Here is a 16,603-nt window from a genome sequence, read left to right as displayed (position 1 = left end):
AGATACAGTATTAGGGGACCACTAAGGTCTATATAAAGAGACTTCAGATACAGTATTAGAGGACCACTAAGGTCTATAGCACCGTGTCATGGGACCTTTAAAGAAATAAAGTAACGTCGTAAAGTATGAGTTTGGTCACAATTGATCACTATTTCCTTATGAACCTCAGAAGCTAAGAACTGTTTCACATGTCCTTTAATCCTGTCCAATCCTGAGCGCTATAGAAGGAAGAAGTGGCTGCCATCATGTAGCGCTGCGATACGAGACAGTGAGACACAGTGAGACACAGGAAGACACAGGAAGACAGGAGGCGTAGGATCAGATATATGGCATAGTTTTACTTTCACATTTCTTCATTACAGAGTAAATCTTAATTCTAACACAGGTATTGGACATGTTCTTAACACCGATACATGAGGCTGCATTAGCTAGTGGATACTGCACGCACACATGCTCGCACACAAACACACACACGCACGCACAGACACACAGAATGACCAAATGACTACATTTTCCACTACAAAGTTCAATGTCCTGTGATTGCTCTGCAGCCATAGACTATAATGTGACCATGTATTAGAAATGTCTTTAGGCTCTTTTTCTTACCTGCTTACAGCCACATTCTCTCTCTCTCTCTCACTCACTCACACACAAACAACCACACAGTCCCCTGTATTTGTCATGGACATCTGGGTGTCTTACATCCTGTCCTCTCCCACATCAGTGATTGTGTGTGAGAGGAAGCCCAGAACGAGTTGTGGACACATAAATCTAAACAGTTTGAAGCTACTGAAAGAACTGGTGTCTAAAGATGACTGTAGCGGTTGATCATCTGTTCGATGAATGCATGGCTGGACAAGAAGGAATATATATGTGTCCATATGCATATCAGACTGCTGTCTCGTGTCCAGCCTGGGAAGGAACTGGCTCTGGATCAGAGCATCGCCGGCCCATGAAGTCGTTACATTGCTTTGGGTGATAACGGTGCCTCTATCCTCTGTTGATCGTAGCCAAGGCTGTGCACTTCTTCAGAAAGGAGAAATCAACTGGACTCTATATGGTCTGTGGTGGAACACCCCGGACCACTAAAAGGGACCCTGGAGCCATGATGGCTCTCAGATATAGAGTGGGTATGTGTCTCATGCACAGGCCCAGAGGTGGGAGACACATTTATTCATCCTCATCACTGAAGTCTCTTATAAAACAAAAGTGTTCTTGAAAATGCTTTCAATTAAGTATAAATCGTACCTTTGGACAAGCCGTGCAAAGGTAAGAGATGTTTTATCAGAAGAGCATTATAAAAGAACGTACGGTTTTACGCAGAAGACTTGTGATAAGGATGATTCCCTAAGCTTTACAATGGCAAGCAGCTGGAACCATCTCCCGGGCAACGGACTGTTTGGACACCGCAAGTCTCATCCCTGGACTCGTCTTCTACCTAGTGTCTATGCTGTGCCTTCCTTCTACTTGAGTGGCTGGGTTAATTACAGGAGTTAGAAACCAGCATGATGGGAATGTCTCAGAAAGCGATAAAGTAATGCACGGCACATATTTACATACACATCAACAACCCAAACAGGTGTACTACTCCTTTAAATGAAAGGCTACTCGTTACAGGGCTTCAGGAGAGGAAGAAGCTCTTCCAGGGGGAAAGTAAGGGGGCTCTCGCTGGAGGCTCTGAAAGAGGAACCCAACGCATTAAGTGCATTTTCACCGGGAATGCTTGATGGAAATGAGTGGGCAGGGACCCGAGCTCCGGGGACCTCAGGTCTCACTTCTTAAGTGGATCCCACCAGAAATCATGGAGGCCTTCTACTAACTTGTGTGTGCGTGTGTATGAGCTCATGTGTGCAATTGACAGCGTCCCCCATTTGACTCCAAGGAATGCTCTACCAATTCAAATGAAGTCTCTCTCTCTCACACACACACACACACACGGCATCAGTAAAGAAGGATGAAGCAGAATGGGACCCCAGAACAACCATCACTCTCTCACACACACACACACACACACACACACAGGTAAACACCAACAAAAACAAGAATGTAGCATCATGTTAATTAACAAGTAGAGGATGAACTGGAATAAGAATTTGGGACAACAATAATAACAATAGTATTGCCGCTGCTGCTAGCAGTGGCAGCTTTTTCCCTTATGTAGGTTACACCTTCTTTTTTTTTAACCAAAGACTCTTTGTTGGAGGGAGGAGGCAGGAGGGCTGGAGGGAGAGGCCGCCACTAGGGATGCTGGGAGTACTGGTCCCGGTAGAGGTCTGGACTCTAGAACTGTTCAGCCAGCAGCTCACAGAGACGCCTGGACACAGAGTCCTTGCTGCAGCGCAGAGTCAGTCGGTACATCTAAACTCACACACACACACACACACACACACACACACACACACACACACACACACACACACACACACACACACACACACACACACACACACACACACACACACACACACACACACACACAGTGTGTAAATGCACTAAAACTGGTCTACAAGTACAACTTGATTTCAGAATTAGAGCATGTAATAAAATAGAATAAATACATTTAAAAAAATTGTAAATTGGCTAAAATATACAGCAGTTATACATTTGACCTTCTATATTCTACATCCTGCACATGCACATGATGAACAGCATAATTAGTTGGGAACTCTGAATTCTGGAAAAGAAAAGCGACAGTATGTGCTGCCCGAGGCTCTGAAAGGGTTAACCCGCCAATATGTCCTGAGTATTGGGACAGGAATCTCTTCCAAACAGCGAGTGTGAATGTGTGTGTATGTGTGTGTTTGTGTATGTGTGTTACCTGTGCCTGGGCGTTGGGCTCCAGTCTCAGCAGACAGCCAACCTGCTGGCCCTTGGTCTGGATCACTCCAGCACACACGTAGTTCTCTGGGTTGGGGTCCACGTCGTCCAGCAGGGCCGTTCCTAGTCCCAGTAGCTACACACCAACACAGACAGAATGAAGAGGACCACCATAGGATTAGAAGAAGATCATAATGTAGGTCATTACAGACTAAAATGTCTAACGCGTATGACAAGAACCAACAGATTTCCCTAACATTAGTTATTTGTAGTCATTTATGAGTTCTCATTAAAATAATAATATGACGATTTGTTTTGTCACAATAGAAAATCAAAATATATTAAAGTTCAAATAAAATGTATAAAAATACAAACTTAAGACATGAAACTGGACCATCACTAACATGGACGTTGTAGAGCGTCCTCTGGTGGACAGACTATGTAACACCATCACTAACAGGGACGTTGTAGAGCGTCCTCTGGTGGACAGACTATGTAACACCATCACTAACAGGGACGTTGTGGAGCGTCCTCTGGTGGACAGACTATGCAACACCATCACTAACAGGGACGTTGTAGAGCGTCCTCTGGTGGACAGACTATGCAACACCATCACTAACAGGGACGTTGTAGAGCGTCCTCTGGTGGACAGACTATGCAACACCATCACTAACAGGGACGTTGTAGAGCGTCCTCTGGTGGACAGACTATGCAACACCATCACTAACAGGGACGTTGTAGAGCGTCCTCTGGTGGACAGACTATGCAACACCATCACTAACAGGGACGTTGTAAGCATCCCTCCTGCACATTCACAAGTGCACATCCACTTGTCCAGAAAGTCTTCACCATGGAGACAGATGTGGCTGATGGAGAAGCATTCAGAAGACGGAGCCGTTAAATGTGGACATACCTTAGCCTTAAGTACTTCAGTGTCCATGCTGTGGTTAGCCTTGAATATCTTCTGTGCTTCTTGTGCAGGCCTGAGGAGAGGTCACACAGGAGATTTCAGCTCATTCAACCAATCACATAATACACCCTCAAAGACACACACAAGCACAAACACACACACACACACACACACACTTACTGGCTTAGTTGTTTCCAGCGCTGGAAGAAATCATGTGATGCCATCTCAGTTGGCTGGAAGAACTTGTTGATGGTGACAGGCAGCTTGAGAGTCAGGTTCTGCAGAGCTCCACCGTATCTGAACACAACACAAACACACTGCAGGACTACACATCCATCTAGCGGTTTGCCTGAAGCTCAACGTGGACAGGATTGAATGGACTTGTTGTGGATTAGTTGGTCTTAAAAGATTGTGCTGTGGTGTTCCTTTAAGGCATTGAAAAGGGTTGAACTTCAAACACATCGAATAATTTCAGAGGATTTTAAAATCTATACAGTGAAGGAAACTGATTTATAAAGTCGATCCATCAAAATCATTTTCATAGATTTTCAATCTGTAGTTATTGGTCAACATCAGGACTGGGGTTTGATGTACGGGCTTACCTGAATTTGATGTTGAGCAACGGGGCTTCAGAGAAGTCAGTCAGACACTCGATGTTGAGGACCTGCTGGATCTGGGCCCCCCCCTCCACCAGGGGCTCCACTGCTTTGGTCTGGACGTTGAGCTGTGGGTGCTTGTCAAGGACCATCAGGACATCACACTGACTTACAAACCCCCCCCAAACTGTCCTCGTACTCAGTGTAGTTCTGAAGCTTGTGTGATTAGCTAACATGGTGAAACATAAGTGAATAAAAAGGATATGAGACTGCAGCTCCCCAGGACAGTTGACTGTGGTGGTGAAGCTGGCAAACTGCACCGACGTCTTGTTGCCGTAGAATAGGTACATTCTCCCTGAAAGAGACACATGGTCATTCTGGTTATTAAAGAGCCCATTTCATAAAAAACAATTTGGGGTGTTATTTTGTGTCTCTGGTGCTTCCACACGCATACAAACTTGGAAAAAAAACTCCCCATGCTGTTTCAAGTGAGATCAGGTTTCTGAATGTCCTCTGTCTTGAGTCTCCGGGTTAGCTGTTCAACATCTGTACGGCTTTCTACGTCACTAGCTGAGACAAGGTGGCTAACCGTAGCATGCTAGCTCGTATTCAATAGAAAAACACTGCTCCAACAGCCACTAGTTGAACAGAATCTCCAAAAGAACTACTTCCTGTCCCTGTTCTACTTCCTGTCCCTGTTGTACAGGTATTCCACAAGGGGTCCTGGTTTAGAAGAAGTCTCCCAGCTAATCCTGCCTTGGACTGACCAAAGCTGGAGAAAGAGTTATCAGCTGTTGGGATCTTACCGAGCTACTGAGCATGTGCAGCTCCCAACACAGATAGGATAGAAGGGAGATTTCTCACTCTGGAGCTAAAGCTAGTGAGATGTCTCCCTCTGGAGCTAAAGCTAGTGAGATGTTTCACTCTGGAGCTAAAACTAATGAGATGTCTCACTCTGGAGCTAAAACTAGTGAGATGTCTCACTCTGGAGCTAAAACAGAGACCCAAACACACAGGGTGAAAACAGGATCCGCAGCAATGTGCGGTACAACAAAATTATGGTGTTTTTTGAAAATGAAACCATGAAAACCTATTCTGGTACAACCTCAAAATACAATTATGAACCTAAAAAAAAAGAAGAATATGGGTGCTTTAATATGGCTTGTGCTTTATGGAGTGCTCGGAGTGAATAGTATAGAGGTCAACACTGGAGATGTCTCCATACCAATGCCAGTGACATTTCACGATTTCCAATAGCCATTTGGACACCACAGTAAAAAAGAAAGTAATAAATTCCACCTACAGCAACATGAACTCCTTTAGAACGCATATATCGGGAAAAGGATAACAAGGATCAAACTTAGGACGGGTCGTTCAGTGTTTCCCACGGAATTAGATGCCATTTCTGAGGGTAGCTGAGCCTGAATGCATCACCACACAGTTAGCGTACACAAATGTGACTTACTGCAAGCTACGTCTCCTTCTCACTGTTGCTGTATTTTCAATAGTGCTGTCAGTTAAACACATTATAAACGGCGTTATAGCATTTAGAGTAGTAACGTTCTTTTTTGAGCGGATGGCAAGCGTGAGATGCTAAAATGGACGCTGATAATACTCAGAATGGAAAGTTCAAAGTGTTTAAAAGTTGCCAAATGTTCCATTGACAAGGCCAGAGTGATCTGTGTGTTTGGTCGTCGTGAACTGAGCGATCATCGCGGCGCGGCCAGTCTGAAATACCACCTGATGGCCAAGCACACAGCTGATGGTGGGGAAATGCACATGTGACAATATGGGCTTTCTAATATAGACGGCTTCATCCATCAAGTACCAAAAACACACCAGCCCACAGCCATTTATAAAAAATAAGAATAAGAAAAGAAACGTCCAACCAAGCCCACTTGTCCATGGTCTGCCAAGCCATGTGGTGGCAAATCAAAACAATAAAAAAAGACTCCACGCCTACACAGCAATGAAACACACCAAAGTATGGCCATGGGTGATAATAATAATAATCGTGCCAGGCCATCCAGGCTTCTGTTCTGTGAAGACCACTCACCCAGATTCTGACGATACTCTGACTTGATGCCAATCTGTAGCAGCTGATTCTCAAACAGAACCCCGTTGTTCTTGCACACAAACCTGTAGGATGAATGCATTGAAAGGGTTAGTTAACACTGAAATGCTGCATTCACAATCGCAGAATAAACTGTGAAATTACATTCAAAATCAATCATTTACAGGTACAAGCTAATTAGTCCTTGTGCTTGTCTAAACAGGTCTTTGTGCTCATGGTGTGAGTGGTATATATGGCATCAGATTTTTTCCAGAGCATTATCAATGATTATTCATGAACAGATAAGTAGGCCAAGGCCCGACAGCAAAAATTAAATATTTTGATAAAAACCTTTTGGAGTCGACACAGACAAAGTCGAGACTAGCCAAACTGTCACCAGTTTCCGTTGAAACTTAAAGAAGAAGCAGAGTCTGGCAAAAAGTTGGTAACCGGCACGAGCCAATCAACACAGTGGGAAGCTCCAGCTAAACCACCAACATGCTGCTGTCTGCAGTAGTTATGCTATTACTATGGACGCTCGGACAGACATATTTCATCATCTTGGAGAACAGTCCAACTTGTAATGAAAAGCATGGCTAACAGATAAAGCAACAAAGTGGATTTTGAAGTCTCTAATGCAAGAGCTTTCTTTAAAACAGGTAACCAATTGGCAATCAGTATAAGGCCATCGGCCAACTTGTTACAGCAATATGTTGGTGAGATGGCTGCGCTCTCCTCTAGTGGATGCACTAACTGTTACTCTGACGAGTCAAAGCCTTCCTATAGAAACCAGGCAGAGCTGCAGCTAGGCAAACACATGACGAAGCTTACACAGAGAAAGACCTTACTTGTTAAGAAGTTCGTCTGCCTCAGACAGAGGAGGAGCGGGATCCTCAGAGGGAGGAGCAGAGCTGAGAGAGCACAGGACAGCCCGAAGGACAGAGGAAGGGGGGGGGGGGTCAACAGGAAAAATGGGGAACAAATGGATAGAGCAGAAATGAGAGGTGAAAAAGCCATCCATTCAACACAGGGTCCAGCCACAGAAAGATTGGGTAAGAGAAACATGAGAGAAGACGAAAGAAGGATAAAAGGAGAAAATGCAGCAGTGGTTAGTATAAGCAGTTTGTACAAAATATCTTTACACACTGAAAGCTATTTGCTGGTTAGTTACTATACACTGTAAAAAATACTTGGACATGGTTGGACAATGTTGGTTGTTTGATATTATACTTGAGCGCATAGAATAAGAAATAAAACAGTAGCTATTGTGGGTAAAGTGCAGACGTTCACCTTAGAATTGACAGTGTTTACCCAGACAGGGTGAACACATCATTGTCCATTATGCAATGTTCAAAAATTGGGGCAACATTCAAAATGGGCCACAATTCATGCAGTTAACATGCAGCTCGGATTTTAACAATCCAGAGGCCACTTTAGGGTGAAGCTCTAAACATTCACCCCAGCAACTGCTTCATTTAAAATGACCCAATTATTTACTGTCCAAATGTGTACAGACTGTATTCTTCTGCAGATACCGTTCACATGTTTAAAAGCACATACATAGTCTACACATACAGCTTGATGCCATGGAGTCTGTGTGTACAGCATTTTCCTCTCGTTGCAACAGCTGCAGCACTGAGCTTTTGTTTTGGGTTTTAAGTTTGCAGCTTGGTATTCTATTACTTGAGCGTGTGTGGATGCCCAATTACAGCAAGTGTAATATCCTATCATGAGTATAGTTACTAGTACGACACATTATAATGCGCTTTCCCAATATGCAGATAAATAAATGATAAATAAAAGAAAAAAAATCAAAATATTGCTAAAAAGATTTTTTACTGGCTGAGATGGAAATGTGGGTGTATCGATAAAAGCAATGAAAACAGACTACGCAAATAAAACAGATTCGTCTTGCTGCTGTGGCTTTGCATGCCCATAGGCAAGTGTTGTCTCTCTGTAACTTACAGTTCGGTCTATACCTACATTATATAAATTGTTTGGGATGAGTGTTATGAATAAAAGTGACTCGACTTGCATACGTTTACATAGGAGGTTTATGCCTTGACGCAGAGGTCCAGAGTTCGAGCCCAACCTGTTTCACATTCCTTCATGTCTTCCTCCCCTTTCTCCCCTAGTTGTCCCTTTTAGTCTTCCTGTACCATTTAATAAAAATGCATAAAAAAAGCTAGTGACTCAGGAAATCATGTTTTGCATGGTTCTAAAAATGGTGAAAGGCATCAACATATGTGTAGAGCAAGTCAGGTGCTTTTATGTAACCTAAATGGCTCATTTGCATCAAGCTACCCATTCAGTGTAGTGTAGATTACCAATAACATGTTCATTTAAAGATACAAAGCCTTTTCAAGAAAAAAGTGCCATAATTGTATTGGTTTAGCTAATTCTGTAGTTTACTACTGGGCCCTTACTCCGAGTCACCAGAACCCTCCACCAATAGGGAATCAGAGGTCTCGGTGGGCTGTTCCAGATCTCTGTCCAATCAAGGTAGAGGACACACACACACACACACACAAACACACGCGCACACACAAACACACACACACACAATGGAAAGGAAGGAGAGAAAAGACGAAAGACAGTCACATACACAGCAAGATAAAGGTGTAGCAGACCTGCCAACCATGAAGAAAAGTCGTTGACTGCTGCGAGACTGGGCAGCCTGGGCCCAGCCAACATACAGTACATATGTTATCTCCCACCCCAGCTGAAGTAAAGTAAAAGTCAGAGACAGAATCCCCGCTTACCTTCCTGAATAGAGAATTTAACGATGGTCACCTTGATCAAGTTATTTGAACAAAAACCTAACCACCTACTCATAACGGGAGCACGTTGACACACACTCCCAACTGTAAACCAAACCAAAATAAATCCCTTATGTCCCAGTGGCATGTAAAGTAACACACAAATTTAAATTATTGAAAGGCTTATCCCTCCTAACAATGGAATGCCATTGTATTCAATATTGAATAAATAAATACGTCTATAATATACTTGGGAAAAAAATTAATGAGGAATATTTATATAATATAAATTTATTTATCATTTTTACTATTTATTTCCATTTCTACCATTCAAATGAAAGGGCAGACTATCTTATGGATTGAGACAAAAGCTAGACAAGGCTGTGACTTCAAAAAATAATATGGTCAACTTAAAATCCTGAATCATTTCAAATCGTGAGCTGAGTATCGCTACATCACTATCTCATGTACAGCGCTTTGATGTGCATCAATGACTACCAATGTCTCCAGGTTGGCAGGTACATATTAGACACAGATAGAGCAAAGAAAGATAGAGCCAACAGAGCGACAACCAGCACACACACACATTACACCTAGTGGCATAGTAGTCCAACAGCGCAAACGCACCACAAACATTACAACTATTACAGGAAACAACATTATATCACCAATCAATCCATTCATTCATTCATTCCCATTAGGGTCAAGACCAAGTGAGCCCAGTCCAGTGTGAGTGATACTTTTTAAACAGTCAGTGTGTTAACATGTACTTTCGTAACCGGGTTTTAGTCGGTTTTCTCCAGTAAGCAGTTACTAAAACATCATGTAAACGAGAAACTGCTCACTGTAATTTGTGTAGGGGATTAGAGAAACCTGGTTTCCCAGCTAGATTTCTCTACCATGTACAATATATGGGCAACTGGGCTCCCAATCAGCATACTAGGAGTACGCATGTGCATGACAAAAGTGGATGATAGCAAAGGGGGTTATTTATGGAGATAGATATATATAAGTATGGGATGGGATCACTTCTACAGTACTGTGATCAGCAGACACAGTGTCTTCCTTGTTCCTGGTTGTAGCCAGTCATACTGGACTTTGGCTTGTGGTGGATTCTACATCTGCATATCGAGAGAAGACCTTTCACCTTAGGAAGCCGTCATCGTTCACAGCAGCAGAGGGAGCGGTAGGGCCCGCCTCAGAGAACACATCCACCAATAGGCTGCCAGCGCTGGTTGGGGCAGCACCAACCGGAGCAGCAGAACGAATCCCAAGGAGGTCTGCTGACGGTGACGGGGTGGACTGGAAAACAGAAGGAAACTTGTGAAGTGTAGTGTTCTTGTTACAGCTGCTGGTATACATAAAGTCAGCTCAAAGCCATTGTGTTTCTTTGGGAATAAGTCCTTCACAGAGTGCTTACAGCGTTGGACGCAGCCATGGCTGCTGTGTCTGGCCCCCGGTCACTCCCTCCATTCAACTCCCCACCCTCCCTTTTGCTGTCTTCCAGCTCTGTCACAGACACTGCACCGGGCCCCTTTTTCTTCTTCAGCTTAGCCAGGATGGACGACTCCCTCTCTGGGAAGGGAGGCATCTCCTCCAGGACAGTGGCCTGAGGGAACACAGACGACAACTTGACTGCAAAACTCCAGATTGGGATCATTTTTGGAGACAGTGTAACAAACATGAACAATGGCCACCGGGGCTCCTCACAAATGTTATTTAATCATTCATCGCTAGACCTGAGCTTAGTCACCAGAACTGACCAGGACATCGGTGCTAGCGATGGAGGAAAGCTTCAGATACTCGACAGCACGCTGCTGCAGCTCCACGTCCGAATTACGGATCTGGCTGTCGCAGCGCAACACCTCCTGGATGGTGGCCTTGGTCTCTGGGAACAGGTTGATGAACTTGATGTAAGCAGACAGCAGCAGGGCGCGAGTCGGCACCGAGCACAGATGGAACTTGGAGTGGAGAAGGTTGAACTGGACCAGGGGGCTGTAGGAAGGACAGCAAAGTTACTATTGATCATTTCGACCGGCGACGTAGCGCCTTGGCAGCCAAAATCTAACATACCTGGAGCGCGGGTCACCGGCAATAAGGTTACCAAACTCTCCCAGAATGTAGCCTCCGACCTTCACCATGTTCTCATGGCAAGCAGGTGCCTGCAAAGCCTGGAAGAGAAATGATCCAACTCATTCAACTTCTATTTACAACACAACAGTTTGCTACTACACATTTGATGTGTGTCCCTCTCAGCTAAAGAACAGCATCTCTATCTATCCGTCCAAAGCTACATTTATGATTTGATGTTGTAGTGGTACCTCAAAGACAGTCTTGGCGGCGTAGCCCTGCACATCGTCTCTGTTGATGACGATCTGTATGACGCGATACCACACCTCTTCGCTGACGTAGTCGCCAGCAATGCGGATGAGGTTGAGAATGGTGTCCACGTACCAGGAGTAATCCACGGCGTACTTCTCTGCCAGAATGGCCACTTTCAGAACCTGAATGGGGAAAGCACAGAAGGTCACAGCTAAATTAAATTAAATTAAATTAAATTAAATTAAATAAAATTAAGAGACTGTATTTTTTGCTTAATAATTACACACAAATATTATTTGGGACACTGCTGAGTGTTAGGGGGCTTTCACAGCTGAGCTCTTTGGTCCAAAGCCTGAGGTTTGGTTTGTTAATGCAATATGTAGCTGGTGGAAACTAGCCGCCTTCATCAATTCCCACTTAACATTTACAGAGGACTATAGCCAGTCATGTTGAGTGGAAAAAAAAGAAGATAGCACGGCACAAAATCTTTCTTGGCACACTCTCACACCCACCATCTCTTCTCTGATGGAGTAGTCTGCTGTCTCCAGGTAGCTGAGCATCTCGGCGACGATCTGCTTGGCGTTGCTGCGATCACACATGGCATAGAGCAGGTCAGCCGCCCTCTGTCGAACACTCACATCCCTCTCGGTCTGTAGAGACACACAGAACAATGATTTGAGTGACTTTGGCACCAGCAGCCACATTGAACCATTTTCCACCGGGCTGGTTTGATTGCACAAATCTGCAGCAACTGTGCGATGCTATCATGTCAATATGGACCACAAATCTGAGGAATGTTCCAGCACCTTGTTGAATCTATGCCACGTAGAATTAGATAGAAAGTGGTCCCCAAAGTAGAGAAAGAGGAAGTAACCTTGCTCTTTATGACGTCATAAGGAGCAGGATTCCAGATCGGTCCACCTGAGCTTTCATTTTCTCAAAGGCAGAGCAGGATACCCAGGGCTCGGTTACACCTATCACCATTTCTAGTCACTGGGGGGGCCATAGGCAGGCTGGGGGAACTCATACTAATGTTAAAAAAACGTCATAAAGTGACATTTTAATGCCATGGGACCTTTAAAGCAGTTTTGAAGGAAAAAGGGGGTCCAACCCAGTACTAGCAAGGTGTACCTAATAAAGCGGCCGGTGAGTGTATATGTGCATTGTCCTGTGCTATTGACCAGTATACCACTACATCCAGAGCATACATATATAAACGCAGTGTATATGGTGTAGTGTTGTGCAGTGGAAATGTAGCTGCAGCTGACTGTGAATAGTTGGGGGGGGAGACAGTACCTTGAGGGCATTGATGACCGTCTCGATGTGCGTCTTGACGGCTTCATGGGAAAACTCCGAGCTGGCCAGAGTGCACATGCTCTCCAGAGCCAGGTAGCGCAGGTTGGTCTCTCGGTGCTGCAGGAACTGGCCCAGCTGGTTACAGGCTCGCACCAGCAGGTTGGGCTCGCTGCCCAACACAAAGCAGAACTTACTGCACTGTTAAACTCTCGGGGACATTAGATCGTGAAAAAGCATGTCAGCAGGAAATTTGAAATAACAAAAACAATTCTCAAAAACAGTACAGCGAAGATCTAGAAAAGTATTCTAGATACGGATTCAGACAGATGTCACTAAATTAATTTCAAGAAGCACTATTTTCTTTTTCATTTATATATTTTGAAAAAAAATTATATGCAAGCAAATATTATTGTGCTAAATAACAAATTGTCCATATTAACATGCAATAAAAAACCCTTTCATTCAGTTAACCTCTAATGCCCTTATGTGCTGGCAGACCACTGCACACTAGCTCATTGGATGCTTTCCATTCCACTCATTTATGCCTCCTCATCTCTCTTCTAGTGACCAATAAAATGGTTTCCCCTCTGCCATCATGGAGGATTTTCCAATCCCTTAACACCAACCATTTGGGCCTTTTAGGCTTAATTTCCCACCAGACCTGATGCCAAAAAGTCTCTGTATCCATTGGCACTCATGAGGCTTTAACGAGTCATAATAGCCCATCATAATATATAAGGTCTTCTTTAAATATTCTGTCATTCCACCAATCCAGAGGATTCAGTGAAGGTGTTACAGAAATAAATACTATCACTTTCCACTTTGTGTCAGCTACTGAGAGTGCTGTTGATCCGAATACTCACCTATCATAGTGGATTATCAGTGAGATAGCCTCAAACAAGATAGCATTCTTGGCATTGGAGTGCTGCACCTTCTTGGACTTGGGTGGCTCCTGGGCCTTATTGAGGATTGTCTCCAGGCACTCCACCAGACGGCCCTTGACAGCGCCATCTTCCGGTGGTGGGTAGCACTGCAGCAGGCGCAGCAACTTGCAAGAGAGCCACGGTGCCGGGACAAAGTAGTAGGTGTAATCCTGCAAGTCAGTGGAGGCTGACGACACGATCTGGAGAACCAACAAAAATAGGAGTCATTACACCAAGTCAAAACGGAACCCATGCAACACACTGCTCAACTGGTTTAGCAAAGCACAGCTTGGAAATGAGCAGAATCTACAGCACAAAAGGTGTTAGTATGTGTTGCTCTCTTTGTAAAGAGATAATCCGTGGTCTATACATCCACATATATAATCTTTGACCTTTTTATCAGAGTATCTGAAGTTCAAAGAAAACAGTACTGTCAACACTTTTGAAAACATTTTAAATTGACAGGCGTACATGCCGCCAGCCAGTGTAAGGTGAGGCACAGTGTTTGGTAGCACATTGTCAACTAAAGCTAGCTAGCTACCACTAGCGTGACATAACGCCAGCTGTTAACTTTAAGGTTGTTTTAAGGTTGTGGCGGTGGTGGAGGAAGTACTGACTCTTAGTACTCAAGTAAAAGTACAAATAACCAGAGACATATTTACTTTTGTAAAATTAATATCACCACAATGACAACCCTACTTAAGTAGAACCGTCACTTGCCCTCCCTGACCTGCTCACCCACTCTCACTTCGGGCCGGCTCGGGCCGTACGTGACGATCAGGAAGACGTTTAAGGCAGGGGGGGAAACTGATCAGAAAATGTAACAAAAATGTAACGTTGTAGAAATGCAGTGGAGTAGAAAGTATCATAATTGCTGCAAACGTATTAAAGCAAAAGTCAAAACTATGCCCTATTGATTCTACTCAAGTACAGTACAGATACGTGGAAAATGTGCTTAAGTAAAAGTATTTTTGTATCATTCCACCACTGCTCTAGAGTACTTGCTCCGAAGATAAATTGCTGTTTTTCTCTCACTTCCACACACACACAAACGCACACACACACACACACACACGCACACACACTGTGTGGAGCCTCCGCGGTAGCTGATTCTTTTGTCCAAATATGGTCACTTCTGGCTCCAAAACACCAACACGCTGATGGCCAAAATGCAAATTCCTTGCTTCAAAACTGCAGTATTTATACACGTCAATTTCTCTCTCTCTAAAGCTGAAGAGGGACAAGGCTTTGGTTTCCATGGTAACAGCGCTCAGAGGAGGACAGCCGTCGCGCTTTTGTTTTCCTGAGTGATGAGATCGAGGACGAGGACTCTATCTCTCCCACACTTACCCTGCTGAGTCGGGACACTGCCAGGGAAACACAGGTCTTGAACTCATCTGGATTCTTCTGGCTCAGACAGGTAATGAGAGAGATGGCTGCTGTCACCACACCCTAGACCCCAGACACATAAGCACAAGAAGATAATTAATAAACCCCAGACACATGTGGACAAGAAGACAATAACTAATAATCTTATTAGAAAAAAAACAGGTGATATCAGTGGCGGAACGGGTTTCACATTAAAAGGTTCAACTTTTAACACATTATGATATGTAAGCTAATCAATGTACCAACATAAAAACTTGATTTAAGATCACACAAACAAGGCCGCATCATGTTACTACGTTCTTGGTGGGATGGGGTTGGAGTTGTGCGCTCACCATGTGTTGGTCATTGAGCAGGTGCACCACGCGTGACGTCCACTCACCCATCAGCACCAAGTCAGGAGAGGTCTTATAGAGGCGCAGCAGACACAGTGCAGCCGACTGCTTCACACTGTCCATGGTATCACTGTGGTGCATCACATTCACATTACCAGCAGCTAGGTGAAGTCACAGTGATGTAAAGCGACTCAATAGAAAACTGGCTTGGCTTTATCACAAACATAAGAAACAAGCACGGGACAACTAGGGAGGATTTTCATTAACTGTACATCCCCAACCCCCCAAAGCAAAAGTCCCACTCACCCAGCGACCAGGATCCGAGGGATCTCACTGGCAAAGGCCTCAGCCATCTCGCGGCTTCCCACGTTGGCGATGCAGTGCAGCGCCAGGCACATGAAGGTGGGGTTGCGGCTGGACAGGTCATTCTTGATGGCGTTGTTGATCAGCCGTATCAGCTCACTGTTGCTGTTCACAAGCACTGAGATGAACAGGTAACCCTGGAGTAACAAGAGAGCAATGACACCGATGAGAATAAAAACACTGGAATACAGTAGCTTTCTGCAGAAAAAAGGCCAGCCTAGATGTGCTGCATCTCGTTTTCTCCAGTGGAAGGACAATCTGGAGAGAACTTACGTTTTCTAACCTGAAAAGGCATCCAACAGGGCACTTTTTCAGCATTTTGTTGTTTTCAAAAATGTGGGCATTAACAGCATCGAGATGGGTTTATATATTAATCAAAACTATATTTTAATCAATTCATTTGTTACATGAAATCTTATGAAATACAATTTCATTGCAATGTATCAATCTGTCAACTTCTACAATGTATGCAATAAAACAGTAAAAAACATATTAGGGCTGCACGATACAAGAAAAATATCTTACCAATTACTTTGACTGGTATAGCAATTGCGATATGATTCACTGGAGGGAATGATCATTTTTTGTGTCGTTACTCTCATTTTCAGAAAATGTATTACAATTTAAATCAAAGTAATTATATTGTGATTTTTGCAAGAATCTGTACCAAACAAAGTAAATGGACTGTTTTCATTTAGAGCTTTTCTAGTCTTAACAACTACTCAAAGCTCTTTAACATGGAACCATTCACACAAATTCATACACTCTAGCTGAGGCTGCAGTACATGGGGCCACCTGCTCGTCACACACACACACACACACACACACACACACACACACACA

The 16,603-nt window shown here is 44.0% G+C and overlaps 1 protein-coding gene across 3 annotated transcripts in view; it reads right to left on the bottom strand.

Annotated features, from left to right (window-relative positions):
• Positions 1 to 2,172: 2,172 nt before the first annotated feature.
• ap2a1 (adaptor related protein complex 2 subunit alpha 1) overlaps positions 2,173 to 16,603 on the bottom strand; it is a 21,804-nt gene continuing 7,373 nt past the window's right edge. The window contains exons 3-22 of one of the 3 annotated variants that reach the window (XM_034894235.1): positions 15,704 to 15,897; positions 15,398 to 15,527; positions 15,027 to 15,128; positions 13,617 to 13,876; positions 12,754 to 12,922; positions 11,970 to 12,107; positions 11,457 to 11,639; positions 11,209 to 11,306; positions 10,899 to 11,130; positions 10,556 to 10,744; positions 10,283 to 10,437; positions 8,803 to 8,865; positions 7,225 to 7,287; positions 6,380 to 6,462; positions 4,589 to 4,678; positions 4,330 to 4,453; positions 3,908 to 4,024; positions 3,731 to 3,800; positions 2,819 to 2,953; positions 2,173 to 2,358 (exon numbers count right to left, since the gene is read on the bottom strand). In XM_034894235.1, the coding sequence (XP_034750126.1) occupies positions 2,281 to 2,358; positions 2,819 to 2,953; positions 3,731 to 3,800; positions 3,908 to 4,024; positions 4,330 to 4,453; positions 4,589 to 4,678; positions 6,380 to 6,462; positions 7,225 to 7,287; positions 8,803 to 8,865; positions 10,283 to 10,437; positions 10,556 to 10,744; positions 10,899 to 11,130; positions 11,209 to 11,306; positions 11,457 to 11,639; positions 11,970 to 12,107; positions 12,754 to 12,922; positions 13,617 to 13,876; positions 15,027 to 15,128; positions 15,398 to 15,527; positions 15,704 to 15,897 (2,673 nt within the window). In that variant the 3' untranslated portion in view covers positions 2,173 to 2,280. The remainder of the gene's footprint in view (positions 2,359 to 2,818; positions 2,954 to 3,730; positions 3,801 to 3,907; positions 4,025 to 4,329; positions 4,454 to 4,588; positions 4,679 to 6,379; positions 6,463 to 7,224; positions 7,288 to 8,802; positions 8,866 to 10,282; positions 10,438 to 10,555; positions 10,745 to 10,898; positions 11,131 to 11,208; positions 11,307 to 11,456; positions 11,640 to 11,969; positions 12,108 to 12,753; positions 12,923 to 13,616; positions 13,877 to 15,026; positions 15,129 to 15,397; positions 15,528 to 15,703; positions 15,898 to 16,603) is intronic. The other 2 variants (XM_034894236.1, XM_034894237.1) reach the window with 2 other exon arrangements.

Source organism: Etheostoma cragini, chromosome 15, assembly GCF_013103735.1.
Source record: "Etheostoma cragini isolate CJK2018 chromosome 15, CSU_Ecrag_1.0, whole genome shotgun sequence".
Lineage (NCBI taxonomy): Eukaryota > Metazoa > Chordata > Actinopteri > Perciformes > Percidae > Etheostoma > Etheostoma cragini.
This window is presented reverse-complemented; position numbering and strand designations above follow the sequence as displayed.